At 33.6% G+C, this 21,242-nt stretch overlaps 2 protein-coding genes across 2 annotated transcripts in view; one reads left to right on the top strand and one right to left on the bottom strand.

The window, feature by feature from the left end:
- The window catches only part of LOC143910949 (angiotensin-converting enzyme-like), a 173,256-nt gene extending 167,497 nt beyond the window's left edge, over positions 1-5,759 (top strand). The window contains exons 4-13 of the mRNA XM_077429602.1: positions 1,876-2,037; positions 2,123-2,207; positions 2,291-2,431; positions 2,517-2,702; positions 2,770-2,864; positions 3,259-3,544; positions 3,619-3,781; positions 3,867-4,028; positions 4,101-4,208; positions 4,324-5,759. Coding sequence (XP_077285728.1) covers positions 1,876-2,037; positions 2,123-2,207; positions 2,291-2,431; positions 2,517-2,702; positions 2,770-2,864; positions 3,259-3,544; positions 3,619-3,781; positions 3,867-4,028; positions 4,101-4,208; positions 4,324-4,927 — 1,992 coding nt within the window. The 3' untranslated portion in view covers positions 4,928-5,759. The remainder of the gene's footprint in view (positions 1-1,875; positions 2,038-2,122; positions 2,208-2,290; positions 2,432-2,516; positions 2,703-2,769; positions 2,865-3,258; positions 3,545-3,618; positions 3,782-3,866; positions 4,029-4,100; positions 4,209-4,323) is intronic.
- Positions 5,760-7,312: 1,553 nt separating this feature from the next.
- Positions 7,313-19,316, bottom strand: LOC143911377 (uncharacterized). The gene is made up of 25 exons (XM_077430249.1): positions 19,195-19,316; positions 13,962-14,129; positions 13,804-13,881; positions 13,664-13,735; positions 13,384-13,515; positions 13,037-13,269; positions 12,833-12,959; positions 12,636-12,760; positions 12,347-12,553; positions 12,167-12,265; positions 11,782-12,078; positions 11,246-11,713; positions 11,012-11,173; positions 10,634-10,831; positions 10,414-10,558; positions 10,072-10,332; positions 9,862-9,995; positions 9,519-9,788; positions 9,229-9,444; positions 8,869-9,157; positions 8,603-8,788; positions 8,301-8,531; positions 8,053-8,225; positions 7,756-7,977; positions 7,313-7,669 (listed from the first exon to the last, which is right to left on the bottom strand). The coding sequence occupies exons 2-25, from the start codon at positions 14,116-14,118 to the stop codon at positions 7,523-7,525; spliced, it is 4,629 nt and encodes a 1,542-aa protein (XP_077286375.1). The 5' UTR covers positions 14,119-14,129; positions 19,195-19,316; the 3' UTR covers positions 7,313-7,522.
- Positions 19,317-21,242: the final 1,926 nt, after the last annotated feature.

Raw genomic sequence — 21,242 nt, 5'->3', positions numbered from 1 at the left:
TTGTCAAACTCTGATAGGAAACGATCGACCTGGAGTCACAAATGTCACTCGAACCCGCGGCTACTATGTTCCAAAGCCTATATGCTAACCATGAGTCCACACTGCTGGTTTTATTTTAGGCAAAGCCAAGGCCTTAGGCCTTAAGGTAAAGCCACGAAACCTTTTGGTATTCGCGGAACACGTTGTTTACGACTCGTAGAGTTTATCAGCTACGTACATACATATGTACTTTATCTGCAGTCGCTAGCTAGTCCCTACATACATAGGTGACAAAACGTTAACTTACATCGGTTTTCTCCTCACACGCGATCTCGCTCGCACGCGTTAGATCAAAGTGGTGCATACGGTACTAAAAGGGCCGCTGCCACCAGGCTACGATGCTCTGCCCTAAAGTGACGACTACATAGAACCCCGGTTTTTCATATAAAAAACCGCATACGGTTTCATAACCCCAATTTCCTAAGGGCCATATGTATTTATACGTATAAGGATATGCGCTCGGGTTCTATTTCTCAGGAATGAGGGGTTTTGTTACTTTTTGGGTCTTTTACTTTATCTATGTACGTAGTAACAATAGATGAAGTTTTGTGATCATGCGAAAATTCGAACTCGAGATTTTGAATGATTTGAATTCAGACTCGACTACTGATCACGTTTTCATGATCTAGAAAAAATGTGTGTGTGTCTGTGTATTTTGGGGATATTTTGAACACCGTTAGTCCCATCGAACTGAAACTTAGTATCGGTTACTGAAATTCTTATCGATACTTTAAGTTGACCGGAAATGGTACCTCCCCTTATAGGTGTCCTCTTTTTTTTAAGTTTTTGAATTCAATTATCTTCCAAACCAATAATTAAATCGGACTGAAAATTTTGTTTATGTAATAGAAATTATAAATTTTATACCCCAATATTTTTACTGTAGAGAATCGAGGTTTTTTTTTTTCTCGGAAACCTTTTGGTTTATTGAACTGAAATTTCATATCTAGAAGTTAAATACCAAGCTATGTATTAAATTTGGTAATCATCCGTCAACCGGAAGTGGCAGCTTACTCTTATTCGATTTTTCTTCCACCATTTTTATTTTGCTCTCTTATCTTTGTAGGACAATAGAAATTGACAATAGGCAACCCCTCTTACCTGGGAAATAGCACTTGAGTGCCTACCTTAGTAATAACGAACGCATTAACAAGTAAACATTCGAAATTGAGTATCCAAAAATATATACATACTTACATTAACCTTATTTTTTTATAATTTTAAATCCTGTAACAAATAAAATGCCCACACTTATGTACAGCGGTTTTTATATAGGTTAAAAGTAATTTGCGAGAAGGAAAACCCGCTCGCCGAAAGCCGCGTGGAAATTGTAGCTTTCGTGCTCGGCCATTGTTACCGTACGAATAGGAGGAAAAGTATACGCGAAGCCTTTGCTTTCGGGCTAGCATTGTTGGGCCAAGCCGGGGGGGCCTCGGTCGTAATGGGCCGTATTGTTGGGGCCACTGGGCCACGAGACCTTGTTACCTCGCCCCATTCTACCCTTTGGAGATCTTCACTAATGATTATTTGTATGCGAGCTCCCCGTAAACTTATTGTACAGGGGAAAACCGCACCGCGGCCTTGACTTGATAAATAAACCCTGTAATTAACACGTTGACTGCCGTATTAAAGAATTTACACATGCGTACAAATTCCGTGAGTACACATGTGTGTGCCACTGATGATGACTTATGAGAGTAGCTTCTGGCAAAAATGAATTAACTAAAGTACTTTGTTTGCGATACAAAATATCTACTACATAACTTTGAACAATAGCAATATTTTTAAATTATACCATTCAATACGTTTTAACGTATTTTTCTTTCTGTTTTTCAGCTGGAAGCTGAAAAAAAATTTGGGTATCTTGCTAGAACTCAGGCCATTGAAATGAAGGATGCTGAGTATACCGGCGAACATGACAATCCAATCATAAACAGAAAGATTCAACTTATTGCGCATCCTGGAGACACTATCTTAGAAACCGACAAATGGAACAAGGTACATAAGATTTTATAAAATTGATCTTGAATATGAATACTCAAATGTATATTTGATTATTTTGAATTATTTACAAACATTTTAGTTGGTTTCTTTTCGAGAAATGGCAGAAAATGGTTTCCAAACAGCTACCGATATTGAATGTGGACAAAAAACATGTACCATGCCTGGTTAGTAGTTGATTCAAACAATTGTCATTTTTTTTTAAATATATTTTTATTTCAAAGTTTAATGTGTTTATGCGTTATTTTAGAATTTCTGGAATTTTTGGCTATGTCACGAGATAGTGAGCTATTGTCATCAGCCAAAAAATCGTGGAGCAAAAAATTGCCTGACGGGAATAAGTTGAAAACTGAAATACTGCCGTTGCTTAATGAAGTTGCCAAAGCTGAAGGTGTTTTTTTTTTGTTTTTAATGTTTACTATTTTCTGCGGTTAAAGCAAATTTTGCATTATTCTATTGATTCTTTTTGTTTTTAGGCTATGTTACTGTTGAGGAATATTGGGAGAATTTGGGCGAATTAGATGATGCTTATATTAAAGCGGGACATCTTTGGAACAATATTGAATCTCTTTATGAGAATCTGCAAAAATATGTCGCCATGAAATTCCAGAAAAAGGATGATTCGATGGTGAAAGATGGTTTTATTCCATCATATCTCCTTGGTAATTTTTATATCAAATTACATTATATTTTAAAAAACACAATCAATAACTTCAATTTTGATTTCAGGTTCACTGTTTGGAGAAGATTGGCTAAATGTAGCTGACGTTATTCTCCCTAACTTGCATATTTATAATGAAATGAACAAAAATTTACATAATAGGGTATGATGATTTTTTTTAATAATATACATATGTATGTACATACACCCACAAAATATGTGTGAATAATATTTTACAACTGAGACTATTTCCTATTCAATTTCTATTTCATCTTTGTGAAATTATTGTCGATAAAAAATGTACATTTCAGTCAAATGCAGTACTGACTAATACCTATACATATATTTGGACTCAAAGTTTTAAATGTGTTATAAAACTTGGTTGAAACCAAACATACATACATAGTTATAATATTTTTTCTTATTTTAATTTATCACCATTTTCAAAAACTTCATATTTATTAGATCTAGTCCCAACTAAAATTTTACAATATGTACAATATATATTTTAATATACAAATGAGTTTATATCTTTATGATTTCGATTTTATTTTTAGAAAATTGGAGGGAAGGAAGCTTTCAAAAGTGCTAGCAGCATGCTTCATAGACTTAATCTAAAAGATTTGAAAGACATATTTTTTAGTGATTCCAAGTTCGATAAGGAATGCCCTATTAGATTGGTCAATTTTTGCCGTGATGGTGTAAAAGCGTTTAGTTGCAATCAATCCACACTGCCTCTGTTTTTGGACGCTCACGAGGCTGCCATGGCTGTAAAACATTCAGAACTGAAGGCTAGTCTTAGTTCTAACTCATATATCTTCAAAGAAGCTAATAGATATTCAGGTTTAGTGGTGTTAATTTTTTTGACTTCAAGAAAGCTTAAGTTTTGTTTGGTTTAATTGTTTTTATTATAACAGCTCTAGATGAAGCGATTTCTGGGCTTGGTTCTCTTCTTGCAATGACTCCACATCATTTGAATAACGTGCGAGTACTTCCTCTTAAAGTTTTTAACTCAAATAAGGAAAAATTTAATAACAAAATAGTTCTCCAGATGTTATTGGCACTTAGAGATTTGCCCAGGTTTGTAATGTTATTATATTTTTTCCTTTTTTTCCTCAATTTTAATTATTATATATTTAAACAATTTTTAATGTGTGTATTCCAGGCTAGCTTATTATTATGCGGCTGATAGATGGAGGGTAGAGCAAGTTGACTATCATGTAACATCTATTTGGAAAGACAGACGGCAAAATATAACACGAGTAATACCTTCTGACAATGATTATTTAGCAGATCCATACATCTTATCTAATAAACCTTACATTGGGTGTGTTCTATGGCTTAACGTTATTTAATTTTTATTTGCATATAATTAATATTTCATGTTCATAATTTTCAGAAAATTTTTGGGTATCATTTTAAAATATCAACTTCTAGAAGATCTAACCATTGATATTCAAGACGAAGAAGATATTATTGAACATATTTCTGAAGGCCCAAAAATAAGGTATTTTTATCACTGCTTAAAATAATTCGCTAATGTGGTTAATAGATTTTCATTGAAGAGCGAATACGGTTATTGAAAATACTACTCAACTAATTTATTTTCCACTCATTTTCAGAGAATTGATGACGAAGGGTTTCTCTCAGGAATGGCCTGCTATTATTTCACCAATTGATATTGATTCTAATGCTCTATTAAATTATTTTCAACCTTTGTCTGAATTTTTACTGGCAGAATTGCATCCAAATACTGATGAATCTCATAATTATGATGAAAAATTTGATACCATTGATGACAACGATTTCAAAAATGTTGAAGATGATAACGATATGCTTGATAATTTCGATGTTGATCATGAAGACGAGAACAAAACACCAGAATCTGAAATTATTACTGAAAAACAAAAGGAATTGGAGAAAAATATTGTTTTAGAAAAAGCAGTCAACAATCCTAGTGAAGAGTCGACTGTTAAACTTGACAACAATCCTAATTCGATACCAAAAGATTTAGATGGAGGTAGTCCGGCAGCATCTTCTAGTGATTTGTCCAACACTGGCGAAAACAGTCAGGCTGGTGGAATTGATGCTGCTTCTTTACAGTATGCTTGGATAGCATTAGGTGTTTTAGCACTTATCATTATTATCCTCGGTATTGTCATCGCCCGAAAACGATATAAGCACAAGAAAGAATTGGAAAGAGAACGCAGACAAGGAAACGCATGAGTGATATTTGTCTCTCAAACATCACTATGAGAGTCTCATCTGGACACTTGATGTGTGTTTTGTGCATAAATCTGAACGATAAAGAATTTTTTTAAATTGGAACAATTTTTGTATGTGTGAAATTAGTTTTATATTGACGAAGTACCATTGTTGTAAGTATTCAGGGTTTCGCCTTTTATATTAGAGGTTTATGTAAAATAAATGCTACAATACGAACGAAGGAAATGCTTATTATATACATATATTGTAATATTTATCACAAAGGATATTTTCTCATTGTCTCAAAACCAATAATGTATAAAGTTTGTAATTCGTAAATTAGTAAATTTAACATGTATGTAATTATAAAATGTGTGTGCGTGTGCGTGATCAATATGTACTTCAGATAAATGATATTATATCTCATTTATGATTAATATTTATTATACCTAATTACATTGGAATCTCTGAATTGCTATCACATATAAGATATAGTGACACATACACATATATAGTTTTATATGATATCATTAAAATTGTTTTTTTTTTGTAAAAATCATCATTTAGCAGTTTAGTATTTTCATAAATTGTGATTTTTCTGCATCTCAATTTACTCAGAATACGTTTATGTATTGTCTGCACAATAATAATTATTTTTAATTGATTGTGTTAATTTTGTTCTAACTACTTTAATAAGCCTATTTTTAACATGTAAATCATTGACATTTCATGTACAAAGTAGTAGTAAACTAATAACATAAATAATATTTATGACATTTATATTGTACAATATTGTTGAACCGTATTTAAATAAATGCCAAATATAATACATTTATAATTATGATTTTGATACAAAATATGTTATTTTTTATTGTATTCCATTTTGATACTACTTCATTTTATTATATATATACATTTTTTCTATTGTATATGTGTGTATTATATATTATTTTTATTTTACAAATCAAACTACTAAAGTGAAGTTAACATTATATATTTATATGTATTTAATTTACACTATAGTCAATTATTTATGTGTATTACAATATTTCACAATACACCAATGTGTACGTATTTAAAATATTGTATTGTTTATAATGATAATAATAAATTGATTATTATTTCATTGATCGTTTTTAAAATCGTAAGGAAGATAGTGTAATGGGATTTACCAAAAGTTTCCGAATTTAAATACCACACAGCGTAGTTTCAAATTCAATGTATTTATTTTTGGTTTTCAACAATTTTATATCAATGTGATTGTGATCTAATCATGTTCAAGTCATGTTTTAAAGATATTTTATTTTTATAATTAATATTTTTGTCTCTATTATGCATAGAATACAAATATTATATTTCAACTCTTACATACATATATGTATGTATGTATATGCATTTATACTTGAATATATTTTGTAGTAACGATTTGAAATGTGTATTGGTGAGACTTTGCTATAAAGATGACTGTGTTCCATATGCATGGTTAAAAATTCACAAATTATAATTCCTGCATTTATAAAGTAGCATCATCGAAAAATCTCATATCCCATTCAACTAAAAAAACAGGAATTTCTGAATTTATTAATCCAATTCAAAAATTTAAAGACCCCCCCCCCCCCCATGAATGTGTATTTAATAACTTTGACACATAATTTATATAATATTGAGTTTCAGTGTTTTTAAGTAAAATTTATTATATTATTTTTCTTTACTAATTTAGTATGTATTTGGTTATAGAAATGTTTACATTTTTTTGGCTATAAAAATTAAGAGATTGTAAAAAAATCTTAATATGAAATAATAAAAAAGAACTGCACGTGTTAGAATTGTGAATGTATGTATTTAAATTGTTAATTTTGATTTGAATAATACTTAGAATAATATAAAATATATGTATGGTGCCTTGAACCATTGTACACATCAAAAAATGAATCGACATAATTTTTATATTTAAGATTTTTTTTGTTATTATTACATATAAGTAACAACTTCTACAGAATTATGTATGTATAAATCCGAATTTCATAAATAATGGTTTTAAATATACCCTTTTCTTTGGGAATAAAATTGATTAAACCAGGAACAAATATTTGAAATTTCATTGTTATTTAGTCATCGAGAATATTTTGAAATATTTAGCATATCAAATTTTTTCCATACAAAAAAATGTTTTTTACAGATTTGATAATTTGAAATACTTATTTTATATTAATTAAAAAGCTGTTCATTAACACGTAATAAAATTGTATGATGAATTTTCTATAGTTAAATTATTATATTTATATGTTGTACATGTACTTTTGTTTAGTTTAAAATAAAAAAAAATGACAAGTACAATTGAATTATTCATATTCTCATAAATTCAACCGGAGGATGTGGGGTAAATGAAATGAAAACAATGGTATTTAACTAACAATTATATTGTATTTTGGCAGTGAGCTATCAGTTACTATACATCTTACAATATTACATTTAACATAATTATCATTAAGTATAAATGCGTTCACAACTTAAATATTAATTTATGAGAGACCCTTGTTTTTGTAAAAAAAAAAAATATAGTCTTATATGTAACACTTTTCACTTTTCGAGACACTTTTTGTTAAACTGGCTTCCTTATTTGAAACAAACGTTTCCAATATTTAATCGGAAGGCTTGCTTCGAGCTCTTAACATCTTTGACGGCCACATCGACGATTGGCAATCTTGTCGCTTGATCGGTATCATAGACAATAACTGTCCTTGCCCATTCAGGTCGCTTATACTGAAACGTACAAATTGAGTCGTAAAGATTTATGTATTTAAAATATATAACTATTTCTCATTAACTGACTATTAATGTAATAATACCTGACATTCATCAAGATCAACGGAATATCTAAATCTGTGACTGCCCCTAGCTGTCAGTTCAGCATCATTCCAAGACAATAGTTTAATACCATTTTTGTATGATTCTTCGGTACGATCATAATAAGCAGCAGAGTTTTTACAATGATAAGTTATATTTTGAGTAGCATGGACTGAGAGAAGTTGCAAGAATCCTATCTGGTTGCTGTCTGCCTTGTATGTGAGCTAAAACAAACATTAAACAAATAGTAAGTAAGGGTCTATTTAAGACTTCTTTGTATTGCACTTTATGAATTATACCTTCATTCCACCCTTGATTTCGCTGACCCATGCCTCATTTTCATTTCCATCGTAAGATAGTTCTTCAGTCTGTGTAGGCATTGATATAATGCAAGTTGATCTTGTGGCCATTTCGCAATGTACCAAAATGGCATCTCTAATATCGCCTGCATTGGGATCGACCCAATACTTGCCTATAAATAATGTTAATGACGTCATGAAATTCAGTCATAATGAAATCAAATAAATACCTCAATTTATTTACTCACCACTAGGTAGTTCAGGATAGGCAACGTTCAAGTCCCTGCATGTTCTAGCCGGTGATGATTTTTGTCCATCGGGTTTTTTGAACCTTTCGAAGGAAGCCTTAAGTTCTTCATAAGCCTTCATCACTAATTCTCTGCGTTCTTCTTCAGTTATGTCTTTTCCAAATATGCGAGGTAATGCGATTGTTGGATCGTCAGCTTGATCATCTGGACCTTTTTGATTATTCACTTGTCCTGAAATTTAAAAAAATATTTATCAAATGCTTCATTGGTTCCATTAAATTACTAATTTCTATATTGTATACCTGAGCCAATCATTGCTGCTATCATTGCAGCGTCATATCCAAAACTTTCAGATGGTGGTCCAGGGGGACCAGGTGGTCCAACAGAGCCAGGTGAACCAGGTCGTCCATCTGAGCCTTGTGGACCACGTGGACCAGCTGGACCTACTAGACCAGTAGATCCAGGATTGCCATCACGACCAGGACTACCTAATATTGAGTTGCTTTTAAGTATCAAAATGCCTTAAGAAACAAAACAAAAAAAAACAAACAAATTTTAAATTTATTACCTCTAGATCCAGATTCGCCATCTTTTCCTGGTGATCCTGGTATTCCTGACATGCCTTTTTCTCCAGATATACCTTGAATACCTGGCATTCCTTGTAAACCAATGAGCCCTCTGTGTCCCTTTGCACCATTTGGACCAGTTTCACCCCTCTCTCCTTTTGTACCTTCCACGCCGGGAGCTCCAGATTTTCCTCTAGCTCCAACTTGACCCTCAACACCCTGAGGACCGAGCTCACCCCGTAATCCTCTTTCTCCAGTTGCGCCTGCAGGTCCTGTTGGTCCTTGAGGTCCCTATAATTAACAAATAATGCATTTTAAACAAATTTATAATTACAATTACATGCTTAAAATTCAATATTTACTTGAGGTCCAGGAGCTCCTGTGTGTCCTTGCTGTCCAGTCTGTCCCATTGGACCTTTGTCACCAGGTCTTCCGGAAATACCTGGAGGACCGGGTTTACCCGAAGGTCCTTCCATACCATGCTCTCCCATTGATCCAGGAGGTCCAGGAGGACCAGCCAATCCTACTAGACCCATTGGACCTGCATTTCCTGGTTTTCCAGATGGTCCAGGTTCACCCTGAAAAAATAATTGTTTTATCACCAAAAAGATTCACACAAAAGAAAATCGATTTTCTTTGATATTGAACATACAATTGCTCCTCTTGGACCTCTTGCTCCAATACTTCCTGTCATTCCGGGGATGCCTGGGATACCTCTATCACCAGCTGGTCCGTGTGGTCCAGGAGGTCCTGCAGACCCAGAAGGACCAACAGAACCGGTATCGCCTTTAGGCCCGTCGTTTCCAGGAGCCCCAGACAAACCAGGGGGACCTGCGTTTCCCGGTCGTCCTGAATCACCCGTTGAGCCTTTTGAACCTGGAATTCCTGCAGATCCTTGCGGTCCTTGACTTCCAGGTTGACCCTAAAAGTTCAAAACAAAAATAAACTCAAACGTTTATCATCATTACGGTTTCTTTGTTATGTTTTAAATTTACCGGTTGTCCTGCTTCGCCCGGTCTACCAGGAAGACCCATTAAACCAACTTCACCTCTAGCGCCAGCTTCACCTCGAGCTCCTTTAGCACCAGTAAATCCAATAAGACCTCTTGCACCAATTTCTCCAGGAGCACCTACAAATTATTTTAATTTTCAATATCAAGTATTTTTTTTACATTATTATTATTTTAATTCACTATACTGTTTTACCGGCTGGTCCTGGATTTCCTTGGTCACCCTTAAGACCAGAGCTTCCTCTCTCTCCTTTAATTCCTGCGGAACCAGATAATCCAATGGGACCTGGAAAACCTTGTAAGCCTTGTGGTCCCGTCGCACCCCTTTCGCCTGGTATTCCAGCTGCACCTGCTTCACCAGAGGGGCCTGGTGGACCAGTTTCTCCTCTTTCTGCTGGTTCTCCTGGGGGTCCAACAGGTCCGACTTGTCCTTGAGGACCCCTTTCGCCCTGAGATCCTATAGATTGAGTTTTTTTTTATAATTTAAATATAATAAATTTCAATTGGAAACTGCTAATATTATGTATAATATTTTTACCTGGGGGACCTTCTGGTCCAGATGGACCAAAACCTCCACGTTCTCCTTTTTCTCCTTGTAATCCAGTCAGACCTCTTAATCCAGGAGAACCCATCATTCCAATGGGACCTTGATGACCTTTATCACCTTTTGCTCCCATTATACCCTAATTTGAATTTATATTTTTCGATTTATTATTATGTTAACACTGAAAAATATTATAGGAAAAAAGGTTTCAAACCGGATTGCCATCTGATCCATGAGCTCCTGTTTCACCTTTAGCCCCCGTTAAACCTGGTTGTCCAACTGGTCCTCTTTCTCCGGGGAATCCTCTTTCTCCTCTCGATCCGGCTGGACCTGGTGGACCAGTGGGTCCTTGAATACCTGTTTCACCATCTTTGCCTGCACTTCCTTGGTTACCTGGTGCTCCCGGAAGTCCCTTCAAGTATAATTTAATGTTATTTTATTTTGTGTTGAATGTAATTGTAATTTTATTTAACGTACAATTATATAATATAATAGTATGTATAAATATGTATGTATATAGTATAGACATAATTATTCATTTATTATTATTATACATACATACATATGTATGTATATAATAACAATCACGAACCTGGAAACCTGTAGGTCCTGGTGAACCAGGGGCTCCCCGTTCTCCGTCATGACCCATTGGTCCTTGAGGTCCTTGTAGACCAGTTGGACCATCTTTTCCAGCATCACCTCGTGGACCTTGTGGTCCAGGGGGTCCAACTTCACCGTCTTTTCCTGCGTCACCCTAAAATAACCATGCAAATCATTATGAGTTTGTATTATATTTTAATTTTTATTAACATCATTAATCATTTACCGTAATTCCTTTGTCACCCTGTATTCCCATTGGTCCAGGAAGTCCTTGAATACCCTGTGGACCCTGCTCTCCGGGCTTTCCATCGGCACCTTGAATTCCCCTTTCACCAGGATTTCCTGGTTTACCTTGTGTCCCTGGACGACCCATTATTCCACGTAGACCTTGAACGCCAGCTGGGCCAGGTCTTCCGGCTTCTCCATTAGATCCTTTAATTCCTTGGGGTCCTATTGGTCCTCTATCACCTGATTGGCCTTTGGAACCTATTGCTCCATCCGGGCCAGGTAAACCACGAATTCCGGAAATTCCTCTTTCACCTTGGGGACCTGCGGGCCCAGTTGGACCTCTCATGCCTCTTTTACCTCGTTTTCCTTCTGGTCCATCACCTCCCGGGAGACCTCTGGGACCAGGAGCACCCGTTTCTCCTTTACCACCAACATCTCCCTTGTATCCACGCTCTCCAGGAACACCCTATGAGTATGCATTATTATAAGGAATTAATCGATAATTATATATTTAATTTAAATAAGAAAATATACCGTATTTCCTTTGGCTCCAGTTGCACCAGGACTTCCAGCAGCACCAGGAGCTCCCCGAGCACCCATGAATCCAGGCATTCCAGTAGAACCAGGAGTTCCAGGACTTCCTTTTTCTCCAGGATAACCATCTTTTCCGGCAGTGCCTTGTGGACCATTATCTCCCGCTGCCCCTGGTCTACCGGCTTCTCCTCGTGGTCCTTGAAGTCCTTGACTTCCTTTCGGTCCTTGACCTCCTTGATCGCCTTTATTTCCGGGGATTCCTGAAAAGCCCGGTGGACCAGGTTTACCTATGGCTCCCTACAGATTAAAACATAATAAATTAGTTTATAAAAATGTATGTATGTACATAAGTACAGCAAATAATTTATAATTTATTAATTTATACCGGTTGTCCTGGCGGCCCAGATGTACCATCTTGTCCTCTTATTCCAGCGTTTCCGGGCGGACCTTCTCTACCACGCTCTCCTCTTGGCCCGGCAGGCCCCTTTTCAACAAATATACAGTTTTTTTATTCATATCTTAAAATTTTAAAATTACCGTCATAATAATTTAAACTTATTTATACCAAAGGTCCCTGTGGTCCCATTGGTCCTACTGCCCCAGTAGATCCTCTTTCACCCTGTAATCCTTGTTCGCCTTTACTGCCGTCAATGCCTGGAAAACCTCTATGACCTTTGATTCCTGGAATTCCTATAGATCCTGGCAAACCTCTTACTCCTGGTGGACCAGAAGCACCCACTGGGCCTGCTTCTCCATCATCGCCTGGTTCGCCCTAAATTATAAGCACTATTTTAAGCATTCATATTACACATATGTATATTTAGAAATAAATCTGAATTATAAGAAAAGCTAACGTCTTTTCCAGGTAATCCTGACAATCCACGAGGTCCTGTAACACCTGGAGGACCATTCATTCCTGGTTCGCCTGTTTCACCGCGACCACCTTGGAAACCCTGGGGTCCAGGTGGACCTGGAACTCCTAAAATGTAAAATGTAAAATTTAAACGATTCAGATGAATTTTATATTGATAGTATTTTGAATGATACATACCCACTGATCCTCTAGGGCCGACTGATCCAACAGGAGCTGAATAATAGTTGAAATGATCTGGAACTGGGTCTGGTCCTTTATCGCTACCAGCATTCGCCAAAGCCAATTGTTGGTAGTACAAAGTGAGCTATAGTGTATAGATTATATTTCAAGATTTCTTAAAACTCTTTTTAATTTTTATGTAAATAAATAGAAACAACATACATCGGGTGGAAGTCCGGGTGGTCCTGGAGGACCTGGAATGCCTGGTGTTCCTGGATTTCCGATGTCACCTATTGAACCGGGCCGTCCAGTAACGCCACTCGATCCTATATCACCTCTAGGACCTCGCATAGTTCCTGTACCAATAGTACCTTCACTGGCTAAAACATCATGGGTCGGAATCTCTGTTGTTGTAGGTTTAGGAGTTGTTGTTGGCTTGGGTGTAGTTGTAGTCGCTGAAAAAAGATTTTTTTTTATTCTTCGTTATTTAGATTTATTATTTTTCATTAATAATTATGTTGATAATATCTAAAATACACAACATATAGTTATGATAACATTACACATACATGCTACTGGGCAATTACGCTTCCTTTGGCAGTTAACTCTTCCTTGTTCACACATGCATTCGCTACAAGGAGGCATATTCCATCTTTGGCCCTCTCTGTACCACTGATCATCAACGTTGCATGAAAACGGGGCTGAAATTACATATGGTGTATTTATTAAGATCAGCTACTTTCCATCCATAATAATATATACACAGCTACTCTGATCAATATGGTAGTTATCCTTCAATTAGAAGAAATAACAATATGACGCAATCATAAATACTTTAATATAGTTTACCTAAATAATTATCAGCTTCCGTTGTAGTTTGGGGAATTGTTGGACGAGGTGGAGGAACTCGAGTTGCCCTTTCTAAATGTTAATAATCAACATTAATATTTATATTAGTTGCATAGCTTTTATCGTTCTTAAATACAAACCTGCATAAGGGACTTCATCGTCTGGTTGTTCTACAACGACGATCTCTCTGCGTTCGTCCACGGGTTGGGGAGTACTCGCTTAAATTAAAACAACGAAATAAATACGAAATGTGTGTACATATTATCTCAGTCGTATTTCTATATTAATATATGCTTACATTTTCCGCCTTCATATTCGTAATAATCATATTCGTTATTGTTATACTCATAATCATCTTTATCCTTATCAGGTTGTTCAGATTGAGGCCGTGCGCGTCTACGGCCTGCTAAAACTCCAACAGCCAGCAAGATCACCAAAAAGCACGACACGCGCATTGTCGTGTACCCTAAAATACCAAATTCGAATCAAAATTGAGGCTTAAGAGGGCTGGACACCAGCGCCTTGTCCATACAAACGTATTACACTTCTACCTTCCTCAATTATGGCACTAGAGAAATTATTTTTTAATATGCTATGGATATCCATCATTGGGATGCATCTATCGTTTTATTTTTTTTGATTAGTTATTTTTTATAGGAGATAGGAGCCGCCAAACATTTATAAAATCGCCTCTTTTTTACATCCACGAAAAGAGTCCAGCGTGCTTATTTAACGGTCGATTTAAAAAAAAAAATACGCGCATAGTTACACAGAAAATATATTTTTCATATCGATGATGAAATGTTTTTAAAAATTGATCCAGTTTCGGAGGAGAAAATTGGAGAATACGAAACCTCGATTTTGTCGATTTAAAATTCGTATTATCTGGTCGAAGCGCAACTGTCGCATTCACTCAATATATACATATATTGATATAAATTGTCGCATTCACTCAATATATACATTCACTCAATATATATATCGAAGAAAGGAGCGGCAACAAAATTAAGGTTTCGGGTGTACAGCCCTCTTAATGTCCAAACTTTATGATTGTTCTATCATCCTGAATGTTTAATTATGTTGAGGAAATTTTTCAGAAGCTCTTATTGGTAAACAATGTTCCAGGAAAAAGAGAAAGAAGAAAATTGTTATTTATTTGTTTTTCCAGATAAAATTTCTCAAATTGGGTGAATAAATAAATAATTTTGAAAAAGTGAGCTTTGATCTTCGAAAGGATCAACTTTGGCCCATGTATGTACATATACCATAACATAATACGAATAAGAATCATATAAAGAATTAACTGTAAACAATTGGCAATAAAAATATATATTATATGTATGTAGGGCTGCCGGGCGTCCCGATTAATCGGGATTGTCATCGGATTTTAGCCTCGTGCCCCATTGTCCCGAACAGGGTTACCAGGTTTCTAAAATTACTGATCAGGACATTTACTATTTCGAACGATCCAAAAAAAACAAGTTTAAGAATTAATGGAGACATTACGAAAAAAATATTTTAAATTAAATTATATTGTATGTAAATAAGTATTTAAATATGTATGTAGAAGAGAACATAGTCACTTAATAATCCACAGGAATCATAGTTATTAAAATATATTGGATACAATTACAGGAATTACATTTTGTTTTAAATGCAAAAATGTATACAATCATAACAGTTTTATTAAAAGTTTTTTCCTAGCTTTTAACTTGTTTCAAAATATGCCAGCTTTGTTTGATAAGATTTTCCTAAAGTCATTACAATTGCATTTATTCACCTTCTACGGTTTTTAATAATGATCTGTTTCTCTCTTTTCTCCAGGTTGCACTCATTAGATTAAATATGCTTTCGCAAATTTCAATGAAATATAGAATTGAGGTGATGTGTACATACATTGTTTTTTTCTCGTTTGCTTCAGTGAAATTTTAATTCATAAACAGACATCTTCGTATAGAAGGTCAACATTGTAAATAATATTCTTAATTCTTCAATTGAACAAAATTCGATTTTCATGTTTGGTTCAAGGACCAGACTTTAATAGATTGAAATTTGTTCCTTTTTAAGTCAAACTATTTCTACTTACGTACATTTTTGTACATACATATACAAATTTTGTTAAGTCGGGATTTTCACAGGCAATACGGGACTAGGGATTTGTCTGTTCCCGCTCAAATAGGGACGTCTGGCAACCCTGGTCCCAAACGAACCTTTCGGGACGTTCAAAAGTCCCAGTTTTCAAATTTTTCTATCATGCATACTTTTTAAGCAAATTTCAAAGGGACAAATTGATGGATTTTATAAAGAAGTAGCAAAGTTTTATTAAACATTGACAGATTATTTTAAACTATGGACAATACCATTAAAAAAATATTATGTGTATTCTTGGATGAGCTTGGAAAAAATACCAGAATGGATAAATACAAACAATATAACAAATGACAATTGTTTGTTCAATCAATTCGTTCCATTAAAACTAGAATAACTATCTCCAAATTGGAATGGAAAAATAGCTGTAGAAAAATAGGTAGTTAAATTTTCGCAAATAAAAATGGAATTTGCCGAAGAATATAAAGATTTATATCGCATGTGCGAGTATATTTTCTCCATACCAGAGTATAATGGTAACGTGGAGAGAATTTTCTCGTCAATCGAGATTCAATGCACTAATGAAAGAAATAGACTTTCTATAGATGTAGTTGAAAGTATTCTACAGATTTCAATTGTTGCCAATTGTATGATTATGTACTTAAAAATAAAGTAGTCTTACAGAAGGCCAAATCTATTAAAAAATATACAAATTGATGTCTAAAATAGCTTTAATTCCTTAGTTATATTCGCATATTTTTGTCTGTTCTTGTTCCAATTAATAAATAATTAATTAAATTAAATAAAAAAATAAGTAGAAGCTACCCAAGCGAGCCGAAATCTCGGGGAGAGGAAAAAAACTAAGTGGTCGAAATATTGTTGATTTTTTCGGATAGGGGGTCCCTGTTTGACTTGAAAGAAATCTGGCAGCCCCATAAGAATGTACATATGTTCTCTTCGACTATATATGTCGGTACATACAAACAACAGAACGTTAAACTTAGACTTATTCCCCAAAACAGGAATTATGTTCAGAGACAACACTCAATATTCCATCCAAATTAAGTTAGTGATCAAAATATTCGTAATTGATGGCTAAAGTTTTGAAGTATACAGAATATGAATAATGAGTCTAACGTTCATTACACATGCCACTAAATTTAAATCAATCCATTAGCAACGTGTGAACAGTAACGGCGATAGAATTGTTCGACCAGTGATTGTGTATCAATTATCGCTTGGACCTAATTGTTCCAACATTCGCGCACATTTGTATCAATTGAAATGTATTGCTGGTCGAGATGGTAAGCTAAGAGGTCACCAAACGCTTCCTAGCATTCTTCGACATTGGTTTGTTGACCCAAATTGCGTAACTAGTACGCCAGCCCAACTGATCGATTTAACCCCCATTTGAACGATTTATGTCATATTTTAATGAAAGCGAATCTCTGTCGATCACATAGTAACATATGTAGAAATAAAATTTCGCAAAATTTACTATCGAAGTCGATCAAGTCTTATACTTTTTTTTTTATGAAAGAACAATTTTAATAATTGGAATGCAGAATTTTAACGGCTCGAGACATATGGCTGTTTCTAATTGTATTTATAACACACATTCGCCAATGATGTCACACTATTGTGACATTTTACCAAGTGGACATACATAGAATGAAACGCGTGCTCTTATCTCCATACGGAAGAGTCATCATAGATGAAATTGAGGCGCCTATTTAAACGATAAATCTGTCAAAAAGGAGCAGTTGTACAATTCAGCTAAATGTCATTTAGCATAAATCATCCTTGGCGAGCTTACGCTATCAAAAATTTGTGTCCATCTATACACACGTGTACACAATATACCCCTCTTTTTCCCCACAATTTAATTACACATTGTGTACCACGGATGGTGAACGCTTTTCTACTCTATTTCGCGGTTAATTTCTTTCTACTTGATCTATGCATATAAGGTTAGATACATTTTTATCAATGGAGTTCAATTGGGTCAAATTATCGACGGTATAACGAATTGCATATAAACTTTTGAAACATGATGTTACGTTTCAATTGAGCTAAATCTTTCTCACTTAATTTCTATGGACCCAATTATGTATTGTCATGATATCGTCTTGGCTATTTTAAGAAGGTTTTCTCTGATCTATTCTAGTAATTGTGCAAATAGATCATGTTTAATTATAAATATAGATCGCAATTTGACGTTGGATACAGTGGTACATTTTTAATAAAACAATGGCTTTCAGAATTTTTGAATATACATACGTATGTAATTATAATTTTAATTTAACTGTCGCAAATCATTGTTATTAATTAGAAATAAAATTTAATGAATAAATAAAATGACACGATAAATTATGAATTACTTGCATCTATTATAAATACAATAGTAATTGGGCCTAATAAATTTGGTATGTAATCTAAAGGAAAAAAACTACTTCGTGTGTGGTTTTGAACACTTATTATAAACTAAATTGTTGAATTATTCAATTAAATATCTTCTAATTTCTTATAACATTCTACTAACTCGAATTTAAAACATTAATTTATTATAATATTCGCAGAACTTATTTAAAAATTGAGAAAACTCTCTGTACACATACATATACATACATATATATGTACATATGTATGAAGCTATAGTTAATTTAACCCAAGATGTTGTAATCATTTAAGTATTTTATTACTGAAAATTATATTCCATATTTTTTTGTGTTTATATCTACATGTCACACTCATGTAAATAGTACATAATTATAAAAGTAATAAAAAAATAGATAACTTAAAAACGGTTTCAATGAAAATCCGCAAATATTTTAGAGCATAATTTTTCCTAAAAATTTTTGTTTTATTTACATGTTCACGAAATGTCTATTTTTTCGTGCAAATTTCAACCTCGAGATTTCGCCAGATTCCCTGATTACGTTTTTATGACTTATATAACATAAAACATTCAAAATTAAGTAACTAAATGTATAGCCACAGTGACGATTTGGAGCAATTCTGTAATGTCACTGTGGCAAAATTGTAAACAAAATAAACAATATTAAATAGTCTTTTTGTATTATTTTTTTATTGCAAGTCATAATATAAATTTAATTTTTTAGCCAATTAAATCAGATGCAACATTGAATTTTTAAAAATTGTATTTAAAAGTCGACTAATAAACACAAACTGATTACAAATTTCGAATAATGTTGTGAAAAAGTATTCCTTTATAGTCTATGAATTTTACCCTTTGATTAAAAGTACGCCAAGAATAACGTGATATTTTTTTAATATTGGATTTTTAATGATGAATATAATTTCCTAATGATATATATAGATATTGAATTTATTATACCATTAATTAGAATCAAAAGGACAAGAAACCAATTTCTATTAGAAATTTGTGGGAAGAAAACAGATAACTAAATCAAAATACTGACCTGCGGGTCAGGGTAGGCTCCTAATGTGTAATGGGGGCCCTCGGTGCAGCCACAGTGGCCGTCGAGGGCCTTATGGCTCGGGCTAGTCCATGCCCAAGCCTTTTAAAACTCCCGTCATCGCCAATGATCACTTGCCATTCTTCACCCTAATTGTGACAGATTGACATCTACCAATGCAATGCGAACTAATCTATATTACAACCATACGTTGTTAATAACACATACCAGTATGCAAAGTATAGTATTTACATCTAATACATAAAACATTTTTCAAATATAAGAATTTTCTTTTCATTCATAAGTGTTTTCATATATTTTATATCAATTATTTTACTTATGATTTTCATATTATATCTACGGTGAACATATTTTTTGGAGAAAATATAGGACATATAAAGAATCATTTTAGAACTTAAAAAAATGCTTTATAAGTTTATAACATTTATTATAAAATATAAGCATACAAAATTTAGGATTTTGAGCAGTCATATTTACCTATATTACATATTATTGAAATGTAAAAGACATTTACCGGTCGAATTAATGGTTTAGTTAAAAAAATATGTTGGGATAGAAAACCAATCGTTATAAACATGTTAAAGTGAAAAATTAGCGAAATAAGCTCATTACATCACGGAAAAAAAATATATTTTCTACTTTTAAAATTCGCTAGAATGTCAATTATAAGTATTTCAAAGCATTGAAAAATCACAATCAATAGGAAAAACATGTGACTATTGATTCCAATACTCAATTTTGGAATAGCAATATTAGATTTTGAGTTAAAGACTCGTAACTTATGAACAAAAAGAAACCAACAAAAATCATTATCATATTCGATTTCAATGGGTCAAACTTAGAAAATATTGACGACTCCGCTCCGGTTTTTTTTTCTGTAAATATACTGGTTTGTAGTTTACGTATATATACCTAATATAATCTATACAGGTTTAATAAAATTTATAAATAGCATCTTTAAATATTTCGGCGCCAATATTTTTAGCGATAGTCGTTATTACAAAATAAACGACAAAAGGGCAATTTTAGAATATAAATTAATCAGACAATAAATAAATTTTATAGAGCAGTCAAATAAAGAACTTTCCTCTTAAATTAAGGACGTATGTATGGTCAGCGTAATTATATTATATATGTGTACATATAGTACGCAACTAACTTAACAATTTTTTGAAAGCTGTAAAAATACGTTTGTTTGGTATTTGTGAATAAATTTTCATGTGAATTGATATTGCTTCAAAATCAATTATCCGTTTTTACTTACATTCAATATAAAAGACAAAAAATAAAAATTTTCATATGTCAAGATTCAACTGAAAATAACGGGTCTACGTGACTTGACAGAATGTTGAATTACAGAAAACGCAAATATCGGAAGGCAAAGATCGAAAATTGAAAGATCTTAAGTCGAAAGATCAAAAAAAAAATGGTGCATGGTAAACGGTACATACTCTCGTACATACTCACTTAATTTGCGCGAGCAGGATACAACAGGAACAAGAGGAACATGCTTTTCCTCCCGTATTCTGCGCGCGCACATTAACACGGGAGGAAAAGCATGTTCCTCTTGTTCCTGTTGTATCCTGCTCGCGCAAATTAAGTGAGTATGTACGTGAGTATGTACCGTTTACCATGCACCATTTTTTTTTATCTTTCGACTTGAGATCTTTCGATTTTCGATCTTTGCATTCTGATATTTGCGTTTTCTGTAATTTAACATTCTGTCAAATCACGGAGACCGGAAAATAACACCTAATATTGTAAAAAGAAAAAAAATCTCATGGCTAAGAAATTTTGAAGTTTAGTTTGATTTAAGTGTCATAAATAGTATAAGATAAGAATTACTTCTATGATCTACAACTTTCAATACAAGAAAAAAACGAGGTGACCAACAAGAAGAATAATTATTATATAATACATTGAACTCAACAATCGGAATTTGTAAGGATTGTAAATAGGTTTTTGAGCTCTTTTTCCTATTATGCTTTAGATTAACATTAGAATAATATAATACTGTGATTACTAACCAA

Source organism: Arctopsyche grandis, chromosome 4 (genome assembly GCF_051622035.1).
Source record: "Arctopsyche grandis isolate Sample6627 chromosome 4, ASM5162203v2, whole genome shotgun sequence".
Lineage (NCBI taxonomy): Eukaryota > Metazoa > Arthropoda > Insecta > Trichoptera > Hydropsychidae > Arctopsyche > Arctopsyche grandis.
Note: the sequence above shows the minus strand (reverse complement) of the source record. Positions and strands in the feature narration are given on the sequence as shown.